General features: G+C 37.5%; 1 protein-coding gene across 2 annotated transcripts in view; it reads left to right on the forward strand.

Moving 5' to 3' along the window:
• The window catches only part of VAPA (VAMP associated protein A), a 40060-nt gene extending 15496 nt beyond the window's left edge, over positions 1-24564 (forward strand). Inside the window, exons 2-7 of one of the 2 annotated variants that reach the window (XM_070627448.1) lie at positions 3804-3956; positions 6913-7016; positions 7697-7777; positions 15981-16115; positions 20388-20561; positions 23795-24564. In XM_070627448.1, the coding sequence (XP_070483549.1) occupies positions 3804-3956; positions 6913-7016; positions 7697-7777; positions 15981-16115; positions 20388-20561; positions 23795-23953 (806 nt within the window). In that variant the 3' untranslated portion in view covers positions 23954-24564. The remainder of the gene's footprint in view (positions 1-3803; positions 3957-6912; positions 7017-7696; positions 7778-15980; positions 16116-20387; positions 20562-23794) is intronic. The other variant, XM_070627449.1, reaches the window with a different exon arrangement.
• The last annotated feature ends 319 nt before the right edge of the window (positions 24565-24883 follow it).

Consider the following 24883-nt stretch of genomic DNA (forward strand, 5'->3'; position numbering starts at 1 on the left):
ACGTAAAATTTTTGTGAATATTTGCCGTGTATGTTTTTCTGGGGTAGTATATAGCTTTCATTAGATTCTCAAAGGGGTGTCTGTGACCCACAAAAATGGACTGTCTCTTCCAAGACCTCTTATAAATATGAAGTCTGGTCATTCTTAATCTAATGGTTGGTCATCAGTGCTTGCTAATTTTCCATTTTAACCATGAAAATGGGCTCAGATTCTGAACTAGTCTGTTAAGAGCAACCATTAATTGAGAGTCTTGGTTAGAGGGACACAGTGGAGCAGAATATCTCAAATTCGTTTGTTAGGTGGATTTATTATAGCTAATTTTACGTTTTACTGGTAAGGTTAACATATCCAGTTAAGAATTTTGTTTTAGCAGCTGGCCCTGTGGCTGAGTGGTTAAGTTCGTGTGCCCTGCTTTGGGGGCCCAGGGCTTTGTCGGTTTGGATCCCGGGCGTGTACCTAGCACTGCTCATCAAGCCATGCTGAGGCCATGTCCCACATAGCACAACCAGAAGGACTTGCAACCAGAATATACGCCTGTGTAGTGGGGGACTTTGGGGAGAAGAAGGAGAAGAAGAAGAAAAAAGACTGGCAACAGATGTTAGCTCAGGGCAGGTCTTTAAAAAAATTTAAAAAAAGTGAATTTTGTTTAAAATTCGTGGATTTTTTTCTTTTGACATACTATCTTCATCTTTAGAATGTTTTCTTTTCTTTGTTTTGAGGAAGATTACCCCTGAGCTAACTACTGCCAATCCTCCTCTTTTTGCTGAGGAAGACTGGCTCTGAGCTAACATCCATGCCCATCTTTCTCCACTTTATACGTGGGATGCCTACCACAGCATGGCTTTTGCCAAGTGGTGCCATGTCCACACCCGGGATCTGAACCAGCGAACCCCGGGCTCCTGAGAAGCAGAACGCTGCGCCGCTGGGCCAGCCCTGAAAGTTTGTATTTTTATGTCTGAAAGACCATAATCTATTATTGAAGATTTGTAAGCCCTCCTGGGCAATATAAAATTTAAGTACTATTTCAGAATTCATATGTTGATGAAAATTGACACATGGACATCTTCTTAATCAGTTTTAAAAATCTGTTATTTTGCCTATTTTGAATAATTGATATTTTCCTCTAAAATTGGGAATTTAAAAAATTGAATTAAAAATCTTACATAATTATGTTGTGAAAATACTGGATTGTTTAAAATTAAAGTTTGTCAGATGTTTCTTTTGTCATTTTACAAAGTTTTTTAAAAAATACCTGCTTGCTGCTAATGTTATAGTCCCAGTTGAAGTTAGTCCTATAAAAATTTACATGTTCTCAGTTATGTGTAGTAATTTATGGACTTTAAGAATATGAAGAAATGGAATGTATGTCCTGTAAGACTCCTAGTTTTTTCAGTAGTTTAAAATGTATTTCTAGCCAACCATTTTGTGGATTCATGTAGCTATATGGGTAGAATGGAGTTTTCTCCTTGACTTTCATATGCCAGTGTATGGTGGAGCTCCTTGTCAAAAAATGCAAACAACTGGGATTATAAAAGAAGCAAGGAGTGTAAAATAATATACAAAGTGAATGGTTAACTTGACCATATAATTAAAGCAAGATGTTCAAAAGATCATACTTCATATATATTGTGTATATACTTTTGTTTCCCCCCAAAACATGCATACCTGTTGATTTGGCTATTTTACGTAAGAATTTTTTTTTTTTCTGTGACTGGTTCTCTGTCTTTATATGTTTTTTTCATTTTTTTTCTTTTTTGAGGAAGATCAGCCCTGACCTAACATCCGCTGCCAATCCTCCTCTTTTTGCTGAGGAATACTGGCCCTGAGCTAACATCCATGCCCTTCTTCCTCTACTTTTTATGTGGGATGCCTAAAACAGCATGAGTTGCCAGGCGGTGCCATGTCTGCACCCAGGATCTGAACCGGCAAACCCTGGGCTGCTGAGAACGTGCCAACTTAACTGCTGTGCCACCGGGCTGGCCCTTATATGTTTTTTTCTAATGTTCTCTCATTTCTATCTCCTTCTTCTCGTTTCAGTTCCAAATCTTTATTTGTTAGAAAGTATTTTAGGACACAAATTTGAAGCACAGGATAAAATCATTTCACTTTTTAGGACTTAAGATAAGGCTGTTTCTTTTCCTCTGGCTGCATTAGGCAGATCTGTTTGTTTTCATCTCCTGCAGCCTTCCTAATGCCTCTAGTTGTTTGCCGTTTCGCTTCAAGCCTTTGTCTTAGATAGTTTTCTAATATTCAACAAAATTGGAAACTTTATCTGGCAGAGTTGGAGAATTTTCTGAATCTGGGCTCCATACTATAAGTATTTTAAAGTTTAAAAAGACATACTTATTGTTTATTTAAATAAAGGTAGCCTTTATAATGGTTGCCTTTGATTTTAGCCTTCTCCCTTTAAAAAAAAAATAATAACTTAAGACTGATTGTTTTAAAAACCATTTAAAATTGCTTTTGAGGGGCTGGCCCTGTGGCTGTGTGGTTAAGTTCGTGTGCTCTGCTTCGGCGGCCCAGGGTTTCGCTGGTTCTGATCCTGGGCGCAGACATGGCACCACTCATCAAGCCACGCTGAGGCGGTGCCCCGCATGCCACAACTAGAAGGATGCACAGCTAAAATATACAACTATGTACCGGGGGGCTTTGGGGAGAAAAGGAAAAATAACACCTTAAAAAAATTACTTTTCGGTTAACTAGAAGTGTGCAGTTACTGTTTCTCATTGAGACATATTTTTGAGTTTATCTTCTGTCTACAAATTGACAGGTATTCATTTTATTGTCTAAGTTACTCTGCATAATATCTTACTGACTTTTCTTCAGTCAAGAGGAAAAGTGGCTATAATCTTTCTTTTCCTCCCTGTTTAAAAAAAATGAGGTTATACTGGTTTAGGACTAATTTAATTCAGGCAGGAGTGGATCACCTTTCTGGGTTCTTTGTTTCACGATTTTATGCTGTTTGGGTGTAGAACCAATGCTTGAGAATTTTGTATCTAGAGCATTTGACACAGCGTTCATAATAAACGCTTAACAAATATGTGAGTGAATGAAATGAGTAAATGAATTAGCCTAATTGAGGTGAAGCAAGAGCACAGTTGTCATTGGGTGTAGCGTCTTCAGATGTGGAGAATTTTACAGTTGCTTCTAAAATGAATTTGAAGATTGACACTGGTTTGAAGACCACTGGAAAATCCTGATCTTTTCAGTAATGTGGTAAGAGCATACTATAAGAATATAATTGTGGACTTATTTCATGAATTGAAACTTTCAAATTACTTTTTATTTGATAGAAATAATACATGTTGATGTAGAAATTTTGTAAAACGTGGTAAGGAGTGAAAAAGAAAATAAAATTCACTGTCGGGCCGGCCTGGTGGCACAGCGGTTAAGTTCGCACATTCTGCTTCGGTGGCCCTGGGGTTCTCTGCATCGGGTCCCGGGTGCGGACATGGCACTGCTTGGCAAGCCATGCTGTGGTAGGCGTCCCACATGTAAAGTAGAGGAAGATGGGCACGGATGTTAGCTCAGGGCCAGTCTTCCTCAGCAAAAAGAGGAGGATTTGCAGCAGTTAGCTCGGGGCTAATCTTCCTCACAAAAAAACCCAAAAAAACAAAAAAACTCACTGTCTATCACTTAGAGAAAAGTACTGTCAGTCACCTGGTATAGTTATTTACACAGACTTCAAGATATTCTTAAAATACAATTGAGGTTACAAATGTTCAGTTTTGAATTCTGCTTTTTTTAATCCGTGTGTGAATCCAATTAATTTTTTTTCTGCTTTTGGTTTTTAAATCTTACAGGCCCCTTCACAGATGTAGTCACTACAAATCTTAAGTTGCGAAATCCATCGGATAGAAAAGTGTGTTTCAAAGTGAAGACTACAGCACCTCGTCGGTACTGTGTGAGGCCCAACAGTGGAATTATTGATCCAGGGTTGACTGTGACTGTTTCAGGTAACAAGTCATGTGCTGAATTTATACAATTTTGAATTTTTACCTTTTATGGTTATGTTTAATTTGGTTTTTAATAGAGTCTCATCTGGAGGGAGAGAAATAGTTTTTAAGTTTTTCTGGCTTTGCCTTTAATGATGTCCTTTTGTGGTCTTACTGCATGCAAATTGTTGCAGAAAATTTTTCACCTTTATCTTGTGGCGGAGGTGTATGTGGTCAATTTGAAATTTTGTATCCTTTATTACTACAGCTCATTACCACATTCTCTGTCTTTATTATTTTATCTTTGAAATACTGCATCATTTTTGAAATGATCATTCTCATTCAGATCTCTAGCTGTTGTTACATACTGCATGCAGCTATGGAAGTATTAATGTAGATCTTTTGCTTAAAAATTTACAGTGCCTCTTTTTTGCCTGTTGTATCACGTTAGATGAGTCTTTCTGCCTTTTACTATAAATGCCAACAGCGTCCTGTACTTGAAAACTTTAGTTTCATTGCTCCCTTTTGTGTTTACTTATAGTCCAAGGAGTATGCTTGGTTTCTTCCATATATGGATTGCTTACTCCTGCTCTGGAGTCCGTGCTAGTGCCATAGTTAGTGCCTTCTGTAAACTGTTCCTTTCTTCCCTCACACTTCCCTAGACAGTGCTCCATGACAGTGTCATCTGATAGAACTGAGAAATAGGAAGCAAATATGAGAACATACTTTATGGGAGAGCTTCTCAGGCTCACCCAGAGACCATTTACTGTTGCCTTCTAGCAAGTAGTTGTGCCTCCCGCTGTGTGTCATGATAACATGGGGAGCAGGAACACACATGGGCCTCCCCCAGATCAGAGTCTCTGGGGGCCTGGCCTAGATATGTATAACTAAAAAACAACAAAACATGCCTGGGTGATCCTGCTAAGTATTCCTCAGATATTATAATAATAATAATAATTCTGTATCAGTTTTCTGGTTTTCAAGTCCACAGCAGATTAAAATTGGCAAATTACATGAAAAGTCTTTAGAAGTGGATCCTGACTGCAAAGGCAATAAAGGTCAGAGTTCTTGGTGACACTGAATCCTCCCTCAGTAGGTTTAGGCAAAACCTTAGAGCTAGAAGGCCCTAGAAAAGATGTTTTTAGTGAGTCTTGTGGTATGGTGGCCTGGGAGGAATGCTTTTGTGTATGTGTGTGTCCAAGTTGTCAGTTCATGGGAAGGATGGATGGGAAATGAGAAGATGAAGCAGTGAGTACATGCATTCTGAAAGCTGCTCTCTAAATCTTCAAGTCTTTAGCTAAATTGGAGGAAGATAGAATTATTTCTCTCCACGTGGTTAAAATTAGTTTTTGATGCAGTTATATCCCTAGAAATCCATAAAACTATTCAGAATGACTTTCCCTTGAGGGTTCTAGATTGCTCAAGTTTTGGTGTATTAATGTTTCTTAAGAAAATGTATACTTTTCAAAGCACTTAATCCCACATAAACCCCTTGTATTGAGCACCTGGGTTATTAAAAACTTCAGACACACTAGTTACTGTTTGCACATCATGCCCTCAGATTCCTCTCCTTGGGTTAGAACTTAGCTCTTCAGCTTTCAGTGTGGCACCTGCCTTCCATATGAGGAGTCACTCAGGCTGCCCTCCTCCAGCACCTTTCCCTGACTGGCTGACTGTGCTATACACTCAGTTCTTTTTTCCCTCTCTCCCTTTAGCGCTTTGTTTTGTGAATTTGCTCTTACAATTTGTATGTATTTATATATGTATTTTAAGATTGTCTTTCTCTTGTTATATGGTCTGCAACCTTAGAGTATAACTCAAAGTCACAACCCTGTTTTAAGTTTTTTTAGTCCAGGTCTTAGTGATTAGCCTACAGTGATTACTCAGTGAAGGGCGTTAATGGAAATTTATTCTGCTTTCTCTGGATTCTCAGGCATTTTTCCTGTACATTTTCTGCTGCTATGTATTTGGCCCTTAAAATTTTTTTCTTTAATTGTGATGGGAGTGGATGGACTTCTCACACATATGTTAGAAATAAGACTTTCTTATATAATTGATATTTCCTACATTTGCTTAATTGCATTTGTTCTTTTGAAAGTGTTGATACATATACACACAGACAGACATATATCTTTAAAATAGTCTAAATATTAATGGGACTAATTTCCACAATACCATATACCATAATTTTATAAAATACCATATTTTGTAAGTTGTTGATTCGTTGTTTGTAGTCTCTTAGTAGATTTGTACATAATTTAGCATGACTTGTGACACATGGAGCCTCTAAAAACCCTCTTGCAGGCTACTGAAAATTATAAATGCTTAGAAAATAATTTGAATATAATTATTAGGATGCTAGAAAAATTCTAGAAATCATGAGGCTGTCTATGGTTTCCTTTCATGCTTTTTCTTAAAATCAGATTTTAACTAATTGATAAACTTCTTGAATGGTTTATTTAAAACTTTTTGAAAAATTATATTTAGAACACTAATATATGGTAGTGAATTTTTAAGTTAACTTAGAATTTCTCCTTTAAATAATCCAGATTTCTAATTTTAAGAGGTACCATCACTAAGTACTAAAATGAAGCCTAAATTTATAACTAGTTTTAATAGTTAATTTACTACATTTAATTTGAGTTTACAGGCATTATAATAGTGTTAGCAAAGTTTTGAAAATTTTCCCAAACTTAAGTTTAAAGGGGACAATCATAGGTTATTATTTATGTTTTAAATAGCCATTTGTTTATTTTGTGGGTCGTTAAAGACTTGACAAATCAGAAAAGTAGACAATTGAAAAATAACTGGAAACCATAAAGTTGCTTCTGGATCTTTAATGTAAATAATCCAGTGTTAAGTTTCTGAACCCTCCCTGGTTTCCTTTAAATTTGCATATTAGTCAGTGAGATAATAGGAATGATAAGAAGCAAACAAATGCGGAAGACCAAGTAATGTGTCCTTTCTTCTTCTTTAGTAATGCTACAGCCTTTTGACTATGATCCCAATGAAAAGAGTAAACACAAGTTCATGGTACAGACAATTTTTGCTCCACCAAACACTTCAGATATGGAAGCTGTGGTAAGTATGGAAGTTGAACAGAATTATTTTGGGGAATGTTGTTTAAACTGTGGGCTTTGTGTAGTTCTCAAGTGAGAAACCTGCTTTTTAAAATAAAAAAAAAATCTGTAAATCTCTTCATTACAGATAATCCTGACAATTTCAAGAATGAAAGAATTTGGAGATAGTATTTCTTAGAAACAGTTTAGAAATGCTACTACAGTGATGTGTCGCTTAGTGATGGGGACATGTTCTGAGAAATTTGTCATTAGGCAGTTTCGTTGTCGTGCACACATCACAGGGTGTACTTACACAACCCTAGAAAGTATAGCCTACTACACACCTAGGCTGTATGGTTCTAATCTTATGGGACCACTGTTGTATATGTGGTCTGTTGTTGACCCAGGTGCGGGTATGAGGCCCACGACTGTACTGAGAAGAATGTCCTGTGATCTCTAGAGATGTTAGTGAGATTTTAACAGATAGTGATAGTAGCTTTTAGGGTTGTATACAAAGTTCCATGGCATTGCCATGTAATGATGCAGGGTGATCAGTACCGATGCAGCAGTGCATCCTGGCTGAGCCAAAGACCCTACTCCTGCCCCAGGCAGCCGCACTATTCCTTAGTTATGCCTTGAGGTGAAACCTGTTTGTCCCCGTCATACCTTCTGTGTCTTATGTTTGGTTTTGTTTGTTTTTAGTGGAAAGAGGCAAAACCTGATGAATTAATGGATTCTAAATTGAGATGTGTATTTGAAATGCCCAATGAAAATGATAAATTGGTAAGTAGGAAAATATAAGAAAACTGGTAGCTGTTGAACTCAGTTACTTTCAGATTAATTTTGCCTTTGTCTGTTTTTGGCCTTTGTGGGAGGTGTGAAATGGCTATCCACTTGATTAGACTCAGTGCTTTATTTACGTTTTAAAAAAACTTGAACTCTCTTTTTATATAGCATTTGTTTGTTCAAGAAGAAAAATACTTTTAGATACAAGCTGCATGATGGAGAAGAATCATTTAATTCTACCAAATTTTTGCCACTTAAACCACTTCGGTTTTTTTTAGAATGAGACGTGTGTATACATAAATATAACCAAATAACAAGACATAAGCCGCTTTTTGGCAAGTGTATACCAGAAGTCTGGGGATAAAAGATTTAGTTTCCATAGACAAGCAGTTTCTTCCAAGTTTGACTATTCCCAGGTATTTTGCTCATTATGGATTTTGGTCAAAGTCCATCTGATTTTATTCCTTAATAATTTTTATGTTGCTTTTTGATTAGTATGTGGCAAACCCAGTGTGGGGGACTGAGGGCTATATGTGTGTAGTTTACAAGTAGTCTGTGATTGTAGAATGGGTTGTGGGTACTTTGCCCATTGCTCTTCTGAAAGGCACATTTGAATCTTTTTCTGTGGTTTGTAGGGGGGACTTGAAAGGTAAGTAGGCTTTTTTTTCCCCTGACTTAATATGTAAAATAATATGGACAAAATAGAATTGTTTGACACAATTAGGTTACCATCTGACATGACTCTTGCCTTGATCTGGAGGCCATTTACCTTTTTGAAAAGTAAACTTGCAGATTAAATACATGGGCTCAATTATGTGTTACTCTTTCAGGATGAGCTGAAATGAGAAAGTCCCTGATTGGTAATTGGATGTTGGCCAAATTATTTATTGTGTTTTTTAATGCGTTTTAAAAGAGATTTCGAGATAGTTGCCAAAAACAAAAAATGTGAATACCTATGTTCTTGGAAAGTGAGGGTTCAGTGGCATGTTTATGCTCCCCCTTTGGAGTTTTCTTTCTCTTTTGCCTAGGCTGCCAGGAAACTAATAGCTTGTATAGCTCTTACTATTGGAACCAAGAAAACGTAACAGCACATTGTCTAGGTTGACTAATTTTATTTTATTTTTTTCCAGTTTTTTGACGTATAATTGACGTACAGCTCTATGTAAGTTTAAGGTGTACAGCATAATGACTTGGCTTACATATATAGTGAAATGATTACCACAGTAAGTTTAGTTAATATCTATTGTGTCATATAGATACAAAAACAGGAAAAACAATGTTTTTTTCCTTGTGATGAGAAGTCTTAGGATTTACTGTCTTAACAGCTTTTAGATATACCATATAGCAGTGTTAACATGATAGTCATGCTGTACATTACATGCCCCGTACTTATTTATCCTATAACTAGAACTTCGTTCCTTTTGACCACCTTCATCCGTTTCATCCATCCTCCACCTCTGGTAACCACAAATCTGATCTCTTTTTCTATGAGTTTTGTTTTTGTTTTTAGATTCCACGTATGATTGAGATCATACAGTATTTGTCTTTCTCTCTCTGCCTTATTTAATTTAGCATAATTTAGCTCCATCTGTGTTGTTGCAAATGGCAGGATTTCCTTCTTTTTTATGGCTGAACAATATTCCAATGTACATATCTACCACAGTTTCTTTGTCCATTCATCTGTTGACGGACACTTAGGTTGTTTCCATGTCTTGGCTATTGTAAATCATGCTGCAGTGAACATGGAGGCACGTGTGTTTTTGACAGTGTTTTCGTTTCCTTTGGATATATTCCAAGAAATAGAATTGGGTGGAATAAGGGTTGACTTACTTTAAAAACACATTTGGATATTTTCTCACTTAGAATTTTATGTCATTTTTTACACTTATTTAGTAAACGTAGAGCTGACTCTTTCATTTGGGCTTCTGTTATGCTCTTGTTAGCAAACAATTTGAAATTATAGTCTGAAAAGTGCTGAAGCCAGTATTTGATATTGCTCATTAAGAGTGTCTCTCATTGCTTTGGAAACCAAATCAGAAGTTGACAGAAATGGTATGGCTGTGACAGTTGAGCCTAGCCCATTTTAGCACCTCTTAGAGGAGAGTAGCAGGTTCTGCATATTAGTGTAGCCCATAGTAATCCAAGAAAGTGGTTTTGGATCTGCTAAAGGGCTCGATGAAACACTGGATCGAGTTCCCAGAGTCCCACACTGTGAAGCACCAGCGGTAGTTTGGCCCTGGAACCTTTTCAGAGCAGGTGTTACAGTAACGCAGAGTCTGTACCATAATTTCAAAGTCCTCCAGAGAATAGCTGACTCTGAGCCCCGACGGCCTAGCTGCAGCATGCATTTCCACTAGTTGAACTCCTTGGATTTGTGGTGTAGTTATTACTGACCAGTTAAGTTGTAGGGAATATTTGCTAAAGATAGTGATTTTAACATTTTATTTTGAAAAACTTTAAACACTTAGAAAAGTGGACAGTACAGTGAATCCCTGTGAACCCATGACCAGCTTTACCAATGACCAGTTTATGGTTAATCTTACTTCATCTAAAGCCCACCACTTCCCATCTCATGTATTGTTTCAAGGCAAATCCCAGACATCATAATTTCATCTGTAGCTATTTTAGTGTATCAAAGATAAGGACTTCAAAAAAAGGGAAAAAAAGAGTTTAATGATGATAAAACTATTTTTAAGCCTTTAAAAGCCTAATATATCAAACTATCCAGGCGGCATCCAAATTTTTGTCACAAGGGTCATTTAAAAATTCTTTTGCAGTTTGTTTGAATTGAGATCAGAATAAATTCCACATTCTGCGATTGGATGATGTTTCTTAAATCTCTTAATCTGTAGATTTCCTCCCTGTTTTTTCCTTGCAAATTATTAAGGAAAATGGGTTTGTCCTGTAGCGTTTTCCCCACAGACTAGATTTTGCTGGTTGTATCCGTGTGGAGTCATTTAACTTCTGTCTTAGTGTAGCCTAGAATTGGATCTAGGGACTTGATTAAATTTTTATTTGTTTTTGCTGGTGGGGGAGAGGCAAGCCTGCTTTTGTAGGTGGTGATATATTCTCTCAAGGAGGCACATAACATCTGGTTGGGTATTTTTTGTGAAGTTAGCACCCATTGGTGTGCAGTGTGTAGATGAGTGATTCTCAACCAGGGGTGATTTTTCCCCCAAGGGGACATTTGTTAAGGGAGACATTTTTTGGTTGTCACAACTGGGAGGCAGGGATGTTGGAGGCATCTAATGGGTAGAGGCTGGGGATGCTGCTCAGCTTCCTACAATGCGTGGGGAAGCCTCTACAGCAGAGTTATCCAGCCCAAAATGTCAGTGAAGTAGAAATTGAGGAAATAAGGTTTAGGTTCATTAATCCATTAAGGGTTGCATTATGGTGATATTCTGTCATTCCTACTTCGTTGTATTAGTTAGAATACCTGTGTAGAGAGAAATTTGGGCTCATCTAATATTTGATTCTTCATTCAATGGTAGAGTTTATAAAGGCAGGGTAAATGCCTGTCTTTCTTTTCAGTTATAGGCTTTCAAAAAATGAGTTTGTCTCAGGTGTCCCTCTGATATGACAGACAGTTGGTCAACCTCCCTCCCTCCTTCATCTCCTCCTCCTCTCTCCCCCTGTCTTCGACGTGTTATAAACTCACGGACTGAAACATATGTGTGTTTTAACTCCTTGCACTTAGCATTATTGGTGCTCAGATTGGTAGGTAGGAGCCTCTGCAAGGTTATTCCTGAGTCCTTTTATCTTAGTAATCTTTGGTCATTTTCTTGATGTCTGATACGGCAAGATATTACCAGGCCCAGTCCTGGAATCAGCCATTTCTTAAGAAGCGCTGGGTCTGTGGGAGATGGTATCTCCAGCCACAACCTAGACAGTCAAGTAAGATAGTGATTTTTAGTTTTGTCAGAATTTCTATCAAACCATTCTTTTGGCCAAGATTAGAATGGAGATCTGACTGTCACTTGAAGGCACTTCTTCAAATGGTAAAGTTTTAATAGTAAAATGATGTCCAACAACACACAAGGTGATTTGCGTCCTTTCATTTCTTATGAGAGTGATTGCATTTTATGATTGGGAAATGTTCTTGAAGATCTCGAATAATTCAAAATGTGTAAAATCCACCAGTGACCTTGAGAAGAATGGGCAGGTACTCTGAACCAGCTGAAGTGCTGCTTTGATATAGCAACTTACATGGCTTGCTAGCTTTGCCATTATTTAAGTGTTTGGAATTCATGTTTCAAGTTTTGCACACACAGTGAGACTTCTGGTGTTTCAATATATCAGTATCTCAAATTTATATAATTCAAAGGAGTAAAAAAAATGGTATCTACTATACACAACCTAGAAGGGACCTTAATTGATTAATGGGTATGTTAAAAAGATGGGCTGAAACACAGCTGTGTTTTTATAAGGCAGTATTTCCCAAAGTGTTTTGAGTTGGAAGGTTCTTTGGTCAACTGAGTTTGGAGAAATGCTACAAATACTGTATCTACCAATAAACACGTTGCATATTAAAGGCCCTGAATAAAGGAAATATGTTTAACCCAGCACTTCTTATTTAAACATAAATAACTTCTCATGAAATATCTAGTGTTCTGTAAAATACATTTCTGGAAACACTGACTGTGACTGCTTAAACTCATTCTGGTGCTGCTACTAACCTGCGGATTCTACAAGAAAATCTTACTGAGAAATGGATTTAAATTGAATGCAACCTGGCGCAGACCCAGTTCCATCTGAGTTGTTGATCATGTGACTTTGTCAAGTCATTATTTTAATGTTGCATTTTAATGTTGCATCCCTTTATAGAAAATGTGAAACCTCAAAGTGACCAAATCCAGGGGTGTTATAATAGTATAAAACATATAATAAAGCTTTTGTTTGTTTATTGTAATAAGGGTGAAACTCTTTATATATATATATATATATATATATATATACACATAAATACATAACGTGTAAAACACTTTTATAATACTTCATTCGTGTGATAATAAGACCCTGTTGATAATTGCATTTTGACATCTCCAGTTCAGTATTGTCTGTAGATGAAGTTGATAAAATTGCTTAAAAACCATAGTATCTTTGACATTGGTTTCTTTCTAGCATCCATAGATAAAATTACAAAATTACTTAACATCCTTTTTCTGTATGTTTATCTTCAGTTTAGCATGAAACTTGTCTTTTAGGAAATATGGGCTTTATTGAATACTGTTATGCCTAGGTAGAGTTTGTTAGTTTACTACAGATACATTGATAAAATGCTGTATGAGGCTGAATCCTGACTTAAACAAATTGATTAAAGATGACACTCCCTTATTCAAGGAAAATACATTTCTAAATATGCAAGATTACTGAAAATGTTATGAATACTATGTTGGTAATAAATATTTTTAAAAGTACAGAGTACGAAATATATTTCTTAGTTTATAGTTATGATTGCTGTATAGTGATTTCTTTGATATCGTTTGACCCTTTATTCTCTTTTTAGTTTATTTGTTAAATAATATGTTGTAGAAAGTATGTTATCTTAAGCAAAATTCAGTTTAGTTTTTAACTAAATTGCTGGTGACAACTTGAGATTTAACAGACGGCGCTCTCAGGATGGCGCCTGTACTTCGTATTCAGCCTCACTCGGTGTTGAGAGCAATGGAGAAGTCCAGGTGTAGTTAGTGGTCCCTTGTACATTTACTTTAAAGAGTTGATCATCAGGATTTGTGCTGTTTAGTAGTCAACTTGAGAAGAATTTAGTTAGTATCCAAAGCACATAGGTACCACAGGTAGCCATCATAGTGGTTGATATTTTCTTCTCAGAGTTAGAGTAGGTAGCAGGTCTTGGACTTGGCAATGTTGATTCGGTGTTTCTTAAATTAACCACCCTATCCCATTCTCTCACTGCTGCTCCCAGCCCCTCACCCACCTTCCCGTACCCCCCCAAAAGTAGAAAGGCATTTAATTTAAGTATACATTATGTATTATACCCCACCTGTTTGAGGATTGGATCTTTTTAGGTATGCTATTAGTTCTTGGGCATTTACATGTTCTAAAAACAGTGGAAAAGGATATGTTATTATTTTGTTGATTTCTCTAGGTTTTTTGGGACCTTGATACTGAATACATAAATAAGAAAATGATTCAAGTTTTGTTGTCATCGTGTAGGGTAAGAAAGGTGTGCCAGCTTTAGATGTATAGTGATTGAGTCCATGTTTTTTTATTTTCATAGTTTAAAGAAGTCGTTGCTTTGTGACAAAACAATTCTAATTTATTTGAACCATCGTGAGAGTCTGGGTTTCCTTTTGGGAAATAGCTCTCTGATTTGGATTATAGATGGAATGACCTAGGAATCCAGGAACCCTTTTACTTTAGAATAAATGGAAGTATTATTAGTAATTTTTCCTGGACAACAGGCATTAACTTAATGTCCTTTAAGGACACTAAAATTTGTGGTCACCCTAGTCCTAGGGAAGAGCAGGTCTTTGACTGGATATATTTCAGTCAGTTAATGGCCAGTAGAGTCTTCAGTTGAGTTGTATTCAGTGCTAATACTGAGAGCCATTTAGCGTGTTCCCTGGGTGGTTGATAGCTGGAGGCAGATCATACTAAAGCATTGACTCTTTTGTGTTTTACCATTATAAAAATGAATTGTTAGCTCTCTTTTAGTTATTATCAACACTGTATTAAGAAGTCTAGTGTCCAATTAGCGGTAGTGTTTTTTTAGGATTGAATGTGGGTTTAACTTATTTATGTTTTATCACCTATTCAGTTCTTTGTGTTCAATTAAAATTTTTTTTTGGTTTATTTTGAGGCCTCCAACTCTACTTGACATTTTCCAGATTTCTTAAATGTATTGCATTTCATTTATGCCCTCCATCCAACATCTGGTAATGACATATTTTCTAGAAAAATTACTTACTTGTCTTAATGAAGACTGATGGGCTATCAAGAGTAGGAGATTTCAGGGTGCTACATATAAAGACGTTTTATGATTAAGAATACATTATTTTCGGAGCCGGCCCATTGGTTGAGTTTGCTCACTCCACTTTAGCGGCCTAGAGTTTCGCCAGTTTGGATCCTGGGGGCAGACATGACACTGCTCATCAAGCCATGCTGAGGCGGCATCCCACACGGCACAACCAGCAGGACCTGCAGCTGGAACATACAACTACTTACTGGGGGGCTTTGGGGAGAAGAAGAAGGGAAAAAAAAAAGATTGGCAACAGATGTTAGCTCAGGTGCCAATCTTTAAAAAAACAAAAGAAAAAAGAATAGGCAGCCGGCCCAGTGGCACAGCAGTTAAGTGCGCACGTTCCGTTTCGGCGGCCCGGGATTTACCGGTTCGCATCTGGGGTGTGGACTTGGCACCGCTTGGCAAAAGCTATACTGTGGTAGGCGTCCCACGTATAAAGTAGAGGAAGATGGGCATGGATGTTAGCTCAGGGCCGGTCTTCCTCAGCAAAAAGAGGAGGATTGGCAGTAGTTAGCTCAGGGCTAATCTTCCTCAAAAAAAAAACAAAAAACGTTATTTTCTGTTGAGACAACACACATTGGGGATGGAGTTCTCTTAGTTATATACAATGACCTCGATATCAGTAAGTATTATTTCAGTCTCTTCCAACCTTTTTGTAAAATATTATTTTTATTTGTGTTAAAGGAATTTACAGGAATTTACCTGTATTTAGGAACTTGAGAAGATAGATTAAGTACAGGAGAGGTTTATAAATCATGGCATCTTTTGAGCTTCAAGGGGGAAAAATTCATTTAACTTAAAAATCGTTCAGATTGTTATCAAAGGTGAGAAAATATGAAGTGCTTGTTTGCAGATATTGGCAAGTATTGATTAGTAACAAATTAAGAACTACAAAGTTAGAAGGTATTCATTTTAGGACAATGTAAGACTAGCATAAATTTAATAAGGTTTATACATTTAATTAGTGAACGTAATGCAAGCTGATCATAGCTAATTTTGTTTGGGAAATAATATAGAAAGCTAGTCGGAAACTTGTACTTTTTTGCTTTAACATAGCTATTATTGACCAGTATTATGTCTTATGCGTAACACATTTTTGTAAAATAAAATGTGAATGTATAGAGCCTAATGATGTCTGTGTTAGTCATTTCCCAGTACCATGCAGGAGAGATCAGAGTTTGGTGCGAATCTGAGACTGTGTTTCCCCTGCCATCTCAGGGTATAACTCCACCAGGGACTGCTCCGGCTGTCACTTCAGTGAGCAGCATCAACAACACAGTTGCAACACCTGCCAGTTATAACATGAAGAATGATCCCAGGGGACTCACTGTGTTCAAACAGGAGAAACAGAAGGTTTGTTTTAGGGAGCTAACAGCCCTAGGAGTCTACTAGTGTTACTGGTTATGTTAATGTAGTTACCTAGTACATATGTGAGTGTATTCTGTGAAGTAGATAGAATTGAAATTTTCACCGATGTTTAAAATTACAGTAGAACCACAAATCACTTAAAAATGATACACATGAACTATTCTCTGTTCTAAAGAAACCAATTCTACACTTAAAATCTCAGCAGTGAGCAGGACAAATATAAGTGTGAACATTATTGTAAGTGTGAACATTATTATGAAGTTGGTATAATTTTTCCTGTCACTGAGATTTTGGGAGCATTCTCTCAAAAGAGAGTTAGGAGCTTGCTTGAATAGACCTGCGAGCATAGCAGCGAACGGAGGAGCTGGCAGACGTTGCTCTCCAGGCAAGTATTTGTGTTTATATATCAAAAAAGGTAAACGAAACTGCTATTTTGTGTTTTGTTATCAAACACAAATAATAGTGACCCTCTAACTGTCATTGTTAGTTGTTTACGGTGCCCCAGGGTAGGAGAATTGGTGGTTAAAGCTCTGAAGATCTTCGGTCATAGTTGAACTTGCTCAAGTACAATGACGCTGCATCAGTAAGACACTGGTGGCTTTCTGGTGGTGTAAGGTTTGCTGTGTGATTCCTTTACCATTTCTTGCTCACTGGAAACTTCAGGAACCCCACAGTCTGAACCAGCTTGCTTATACTTTGATTTGGCTTTCTAGAGAATATGTATACTAAGGCTTAAAATCTGACCCTTTTTCTAAATGTCTGATACTTTTTTGATTTGTGATTTTAGTTAATCACTTCTGGGAATCATCCTAGAGAAGCAGAGTAAATTGGTTGTTCAGGGAAAAAATATATCTTTGGTAAACTTGTTATTCAGATATACTCTCTTACTTCTCAGGTTAAGGCTTTAAATTATGCCTGTGACGATTACATGCCTCAGCTCTTAACTTTAGCCTTTTAACTCACTTTATATACGTTTACGTGCCTTACTCATAATAGTCCCAAGAACGGAGCTCCATGTGTACATTCCTTAGCTCCTTTGTCCTTCCCAAAGCTGTATTGCAAAACCCTGGTTTGTCTTATATTTTACCTTTGCCCTTCTTTTTCCAGTCCCTAGCTCTCTCTTTTTCTAATTATCCCCAGTAGGAATAAGTTAGAATATTGGAATTGACATTCTGAAGGTTGTTAAAAAGAAATAGAGAAGTAAATTGAACTCGTAGATGGAGAGGATTACTGCAGATAGGCTGAATAACATGAAACAATGGAAAATGAACAAGGTGTGGCATATCATGTCTTACTGATATCGTGGCCTTGACCTTTCAGTTTACTCTGAGTTGCAGTTTGAAGTACAATGTTAATATAATGTTACTCTTCATCAGTTTCCTACCAGTCACAGTCTAGTTTGCCTGTTTCATGGTTCTCAGAACAACCAGTCTCCTCTTTCTGGACCAGTCTGAAGAAACTCTCCAGGAACGAGCTGTTTTCCTGGAGCCAAACCTCACAAATGGAGCTCCTGAATGCAAGCATAGACTAAAGTCACGGCGAGCCTTAGTGTTCCCATCAGGCTCTTCAGATTGTTGGTACATGAATGACTCAGCAGCCCCCCTTAATCCTCGACTAAGTTAGGTTATATATGCTTATACTTTAAATATACAAAAATAAATTAGATTTCTTTGCATCTGCTATGTATGTTGACTGGTTTGTAGGGGGCCTAAATAGTATGTGGTATAACCATCCTCCGAGTAACTCGTTTCACACTTACTTGGCTCACTTTTGAAATGTGTTCAAACTTCACTGTATCTTTTGCATTCTAGTCTTAGGTTTAGGCTCCACAAATTGGTTATGACCTTTCTTCTTTTTGTTATAAAAGCAGTATAACAACATTAAGAAAAATTTTAATAAAAAAGAAAAATCTAATTCTGTCACCATAAGAAGATACTCATTGACATGTTAAAAAATCCCAGAGTGGGAAGCTACCCATCAAATGTCCAACAAGAGTGAAATGTTTAAGTAATTTTGGTAAGGCACAGAATAGGATATTTAATGACATATTGTGTCATTTAAAATGATAAAAGACGTACATATAAATTAAAGAAAGATAAAAACATTACATGTATGCTGGTTTTATAAAATGTGCATATGAAGAAGCATTGGAAGATAATATATAAATAATAGTTGTGTTGGGTTGATGAGATAATGGAGGTAATTTCCTCTCCTCCCCTTTCATAATTCTAGATTTTCTGGAATTTTGAGAATTTATTTAAAAAATAAGCCATTTGTGGACAGTTTGATCCTCATTTTAATTTTTTTCACTTGTTGGCCTCATGTATCTTCTCTTAATTTCTTAGTCAGCTTTCTGGTATGAGTATGATATTTTTTCCCAATTCTTAACAAAAGCCTAAAGAGTCCTTCTCAGTTGCCATGTAGTTGACTGTTGACTTCGTCTTTACAGAGCAAGCCAGTGTGCTGCCCTCATTTTCAGAATTTGGGCTTGGTCTAGGTTGGAGTTTGAGCACACTTGAAAAATCATTTTGAAGTGAGTTCTAATTATTATTAAGGAAAAGAATAGGAAAGAATATTGATGAAGAGCAAAATATGTCTGACACAGATTTTTAATAATAGCTTTGGGATTGGTTGGGGACAGGGGAGGATAAGGTGAAGAACCAGAAAGCCAGCAAGAGGAAAACTCAGAGAAGGAGGCTGAAGTAGGCTTTGTAGAAACCCTTCACAACCGGGAAGCTTCTGAAGAAAAATGGAAAAGTCTGAATGTTGACAGGTCTGATATGTGGTGTTGCACATTGGAGCCTCTTTATAACATTATTTTTACATGAATTCAGGCATAGTGATCAAATCACACCCCTTTCGTAAGAAATAATAGTTCTTCCCCTTGAACAGTTTACTTACACTTAATATAAATTTGGGAGCTGACATGGTGTAATATGTGTGTAATCTATAATTACGTTTTATTAATGAGTACTGTGCAATGCCATAACGTTGAATTTGGAAATCTTGTTAGAAGTTTATATCTGAATAAAGTAAAGCAGTTTTTATCTTTTTATCTAGAAAGTTAAATTTTTAGCCAGTAAAACTCAATTAAAAAGATGGCTTGGGGGGCTGGCCCCGTGGCATAGCGGTCAAGTTTGCACACTGCTTCGGTGGCCCAGGGTTCATAGTTTCAGATCCCGGGAGCAGACTTAGCACTGCTCGCCCAGCCAAGCTGTGGCGGCGTCCTACGTAAAATAGAGGAAGATTGGCACGGATGTTAGCTCAGCAACAGTCTTCCTCACAAAAAGAAAAAAAAGAGAGAAAAAGATGACTTGTTGCGCTAATACTGCTACGGTGCATGTGATGGTGTAAGTGATGATAGGATGAGGGATTCTGAAGCAGTTTAGACCACAGGCTTGGGAATACTTAGGCATTTTCCTTGGTATTTATCTCCATGCCTTTGTCACTAGTTTCAAATTGGTAAGTGTTGGTAAGAATTAAAATTTGGGGGCTTGTAGTTTTAAAAGTGTTAAGTACTGCTGTGATTCTGTATTGAATTTCATGAATTAAGACAAAGTGTTACTGATAATTTGAAAGAATCATTTATGTTTGAGTTTAAGATCATGGAATTAACTTCCTTTCCTCCTATTTTTGCCATATTATGTTTGTTCATTATCTTTCCTTCACTGTTTATATCCTTCAATTATTTTTTCCCATTAATAGAAGTTAGGTTGTCTTTTAAATGTTTTTGTTAGGTAGTGTCCTAATTTTATTGGAATTATTATGATAATATTCCCCCCGCCTCCCCAAAACCTCATTTGAATTGCAGAACCAGAGCACTGAAAATGACCTTATTTGGATCTTGGTTGGCATCAGACATTCAGCATAGATACTTTCTTTGAATAACTGCTGTTGGCCAAAGTGCTGGGTTTAGGGGTAAATACAAAGAGAAATGCCTCTTGCTCTCCAGCCTTTGAAGTGTTGTAGGAAAGACCATCAAACGTACATTATTATGATAGATGATAAGTGCTATGGTGGAGGTAAGTGCAGAGGTTATGGGAGCAGAGGGAGTGGGCTGCTATATCTAACTGCTGACATTTACTCATTTAGTATTTGGTGTTTAAAAAAATTCTTATTAATGAAATTGAAAATTGTCAAAACTTTTCATTTAAATAGTTTTTTGGAAAAGAAGGGTGTGGAGTTTAAATTTTTGTTTGTTTAAAACCTGTAAGGAGATTTGGTAGTCAAAAAATTCCCACTGTCTTGTTGATACAGAATGATATAGAGCCTAGCAAAGCTGTTCCGGTGAATGCATCTAAACAAGATGGACCCATGCCCAAACCGCATAGTGTTTCACTCAACGATACTGAAACAAGGAAACTCATGGAAGAGTGTAAAAGACTTCAGGGAGAAATGATGAAGCTGTCAGAAGAAAATCGACACCTGAGAGTGAGTTTGAAAATAAGTTGATTTAAATGAAGGCATAGGATATGTGAATATTATTAGGCCATTTTCTCCATTGGTTTTAAAATTGATCCTTATCTTTCTCCTTTCCCCCAGTTTGATGATATCCTTGCCTTTGCTCCCTACTTCAGCCTTTTTTCACAGTTTTACTATGGCTTCTCACTGCCTGCAAGTTCCTTTCCTAGTAGATGTCCTAGTTATTTGTGATCTGGCCTGTGGCATTGCCGGCTTCGTCTTGTTTGTACCATCCTTCACATTTTGTGTCCAAGTCATATAAACTGTGTGGAGTGGTGCTGTCCCATTTAGTAGTCACTAGCCCTTTGAGGCCATTGAGCACTGAAATGTGGTTGGTTGAATTAGGATGTGCTGTGAGGGCAGCTGCCCTGGTGGCGCAGTGGTTAAGTTTGCGTGCTCTGCTGCAGCACCCGGGCTTCATAGGTTAGGGTCCCAGGCACCGATGCAGCACTGCTTGTCCAGCCATGCCGTGGTGGTGTCCCACATAAAACAGAGGAAGACTGGCACAGATGTTAGTTCAGGGGCAATCTTGCTCAAGCAAAAAGAAGAGGATTGACAACAGATATTAGCTCAGGGCCAGTCTTCCTCACACACACACACAAAAGTGTGCTGTGAGTGTAAAATACACACTGATGTCATAAATTAGTACAAAAAAAGTAAAATATCTTTTTTGTATTGTTACATATTGAAAGAATATTTTGTTTACATTGGATTGAATAAAATATAGTATTAAAATTAGTTTTAAGTTTCTTTTCACCTTTTTAGTGTGCTATTAGAAAATTTAAAATTACATCTGTGGCTCACATTTGAAGCTCACGTTGTGTTTGTATTGGACAACCCTGGGCTAGAGCATCCTGAAGAAGCCTCTTTTTTATCACTCCTCTTTTGTTTTAGCTTAAGCTTTTCCCTCTGACTGAAAAGGCCTGAAACCCTGCCCCTGCCCTCACAGCATGTACATACACGCACATTTGTACTCTTTTTCATCTTTTTGTTCTTGTCATCTTTTCAGTGTAACTTTTTCTAGGATTCTCTCTCCCTTAAAGAAAAGAAAGATTGTTTTGGAATGCTGTCTCCTTTGTTTCCGTGATACCTCTTACATCTTACTGCTTCTATTTGTTGGAGCTCTTTCTCCCTCTATTGGGCAGTAGTTTCTTTGGGGGCAAGGACTGTGTTCATCTTTGCATTCATATATTTGAATGAATAAACGGAGGGTCTGGTGAATGAGGACTAATTTGAATGTGTGGAGTTTATTAATCATTTGCCTTTGATAAGTACTTACTTATTTCAAGACCTGAATACCTTTAAATTGCTTTTTTAGGCTTCGTTAGAAGCTTTTCGTATCCAAGTAGATACAAAAATGTATAATAAGCTACATTATGGGACTTAATCTGTATTTCATTTTTCTATCTGTTCAGTGAATATAGGAACTACACTGAATCAAAAGCATGTATCTCGAATTGATCTGTGCTGAAGTAATTTTCTGGCTCTCTCTTCATGTTCCATGGTACCCTTCCCAGGGGCCCCCTGCACCCAGTACCTGGCTGGTGGAAAGATTATGTCCAGTTCACACCCACACCCCCTGGATGTTTAAGGATGCTTTTTTTTGTTACTTTTACTTTATCTACCATGATTTCCACAGTTCTGTTCTTTGATGAAAGATGTACTCCTTAGCACGCTCAGTAGATTTGGTCATCTCTTGGTAGGGAGGGCAGAAGTGGAAACAGTAGGAATGGCATAGGTAGGGTTGGACAATAGGAAGAGTCAGCGGGGAGATAGGTGAGTGAGACTTGATTCCTGGTCTGTGTTCTTTATGGGCTGTGCTGTAGGCACTGTTTTTTGAAAAAGCATTCTGCTGTTTAAAAGATAAAACAGAAGAACCTTGAAGACTCCTGGCTTATAAATCAATTTTGGCCCCTTAACATTTCATACATAAGGCCCATCATAGTTGCCATCTCAAGCGTGTCTGATCTCTCTCCCTTTTTATTCCTCTAGCCCTGTGGTTCTTAATCCAGACTGTGTATCTTGCTCTCCTAGTGAGCTTTTTAAAATACCCGTGTCTAACCCTCCCCAGACCTAGTGAATTAGACTCAGCAGGAGTATTTTTTTTACAGTTCTTGCTGGGATTGAGAATCCTTGCTCTCTCCACATAGGACTTCATTAGCATAAGACCAAACCCACAAACCCTCAAAAATCTAGTAATGCAAACAAAACCATATGACATCAGGTGGGCTCTTTGAGTTGGTATTAGGAAGCAACTAAAGGAATCGGTGTGAGAAAATAAAAATAGCTTGCACTGAGGAAGTAAAAATGCGCCCTGTCATTCATCTAGTGGGATGATGGACACAGGTAAAGCCAGCTACCTAGGAAACGGGTATCAGTATTTTCCCCAGGGTCACACTGCAGCTGGTAAACTGTCACAACAACCTCCTTCTTTGAGTGACTACGCTTTCTTGCTGAGAAACCTTGTCCCCTAAACTCATAGAGTGTCAGAATCTTTGCTGTGTGAAACCCGTACATGTCAGAATGAGGCCTCCCGCTCTTGTTGGGAGGCTCTCAGTCACTTTGGCGTGGAGCAGCGGTCTCCCTCTCCAGTCCAGGTGCAGCGCTTCAGGTGGGGTTTCTGTGTACAACCCTCCACAGCAGTTGTAATTTGTAGTTTCCCAAGAAACGATCCTGTGTCTACTTAGCAGTCCAGCCCCAGTGCTGGCCCTTTTACACACAGCCCTCCTGCCTTACACTGAGCATGCACTAGGACAGCTGCATCTGATGAAGCAACACTGGGCCTCCTTGGAAATAAATAAGTGCCCGGAACTCTTCTTGAATTATATTAATTTTAGTGGGTTTTTCCTTCTGTGTAAATATAGCCATGTCTGTTTTTCAGTTTCTTTGGAGTATATTTTCAGCTCCAGTTTTTAAAGCTAGCATTATTGAGGTATAATTTATATTCCATAAAGACACAGAGGATACAATTCACTGATTTTTAGTAAATTTATAGAATTGTGCAGCCATCACTAGCATCCAGTTTTAGCATCTTCCCATCACCCTAAGGGAGTTTTCTTACGCCACTTAGCACTTACTCCCTGTTCCCGTCCCCAGCCAGATGCGTGCTGACCTGCTTTCTGTCTGCAGATTTGTAGCTCAGTAGTCTTACTATATACATATCTGTTTTTAAAACCTCTTTTTGTGTGTATGTTTTTTTCTAGGATGAAGGCTTAAGGCTCAGAAAGGTAGCACATTCGGATAAACCTGGATCCACCTCAGCTGCTTCCTTCAGAGATAATGTCACCAGTCCTCTTCCTTCACTTCTGGTTGTGATTGCAGCCATTTTCATTGGATTCTTTCTAGGGAAATTCATCTTGTAGATTGAAGCATGCAGAGTGCTATTTCTTTTTTTTTCTCTTGACCAGAAAAAGATTTGTTTACCTACCATTTCATTGGTAGTATGGCCCACGGTGACCATTTTTTTTGTGTGTACAGCGTCATTTAGGCTTTGCCTTTAATGATCTCTTATGGTTAGAAAACACAATAAAAAGAAACTGTTCGGCTACTGGACAAATTGTATATTACCAGATCATCACTAGCAGATGTCAGTTGCACATTCAGTCCTTTATGAAATTCATAAATAAAGATTTGTTCTTTCTTTGTGGTTTTAATAAGAGTTCGAGAATTGTTCAGAGTCTTGTAAATGTTATTTTAATAATCCCTTTAAATTTTATCTGTTGCTGTTACCTCTTGAAATATGATTTATTTAGATTGCTAATCCCACTCATTCAGGAAATGCCAAGAGGTATTCTGTGGGGAAATGGTGCCTCTTACAGTGTAAATTTTCTCCTTTACCTTTGCTAATATCATGGCAGAATTTTTCTTATCCCTTGTGAGGCGGTTGTTGACTGAGTTTTTCATCCTTACAATCCTGTCCCATGGTATTTAACATAAAAAAATAATAAAACTGTTAACAGATTCTTGCTCGATAGCTTGTTTGTGTCTGTCGTGTCATTAGATGGGTACCAGAGCGTGCACGGTGTGGTAATGTGAAATTTATAATGCCTCATTTTATCTTGCATTGAAACCCTTTTGGATATTATAGTATTTGTAGTTAAAAGTCATCCTCTTAAGGAAAGGAATTGATACCATTTTAAGCTACTTTTGGGCTTTTGGAAGATCATAATCAGTTTGTCTTCAAGATAATATAAAATGAGCAAATACCGTGAGAACAAAACTGCTGGAACTTCAGTCAGCTTATAGGTATGCCTTCTGGCTCTGCTGCATTTAATTTACCCCATTCTTAGCAG

The sequence above is a fragment of the Equus przewalskii genome, chromosome 7 (genome assembly GCF_037783145.1).
Source record: "Equus przewalskii isolate Varuska chromosome 7, EquPr2, whole genome shotgun sequence".
NCBI classification, from domain to species: Eukaryota; Metazoa; Chordata; class Mammalia; order Perissodactyla; family Equidae; genus Equus; species Equus przewalskii.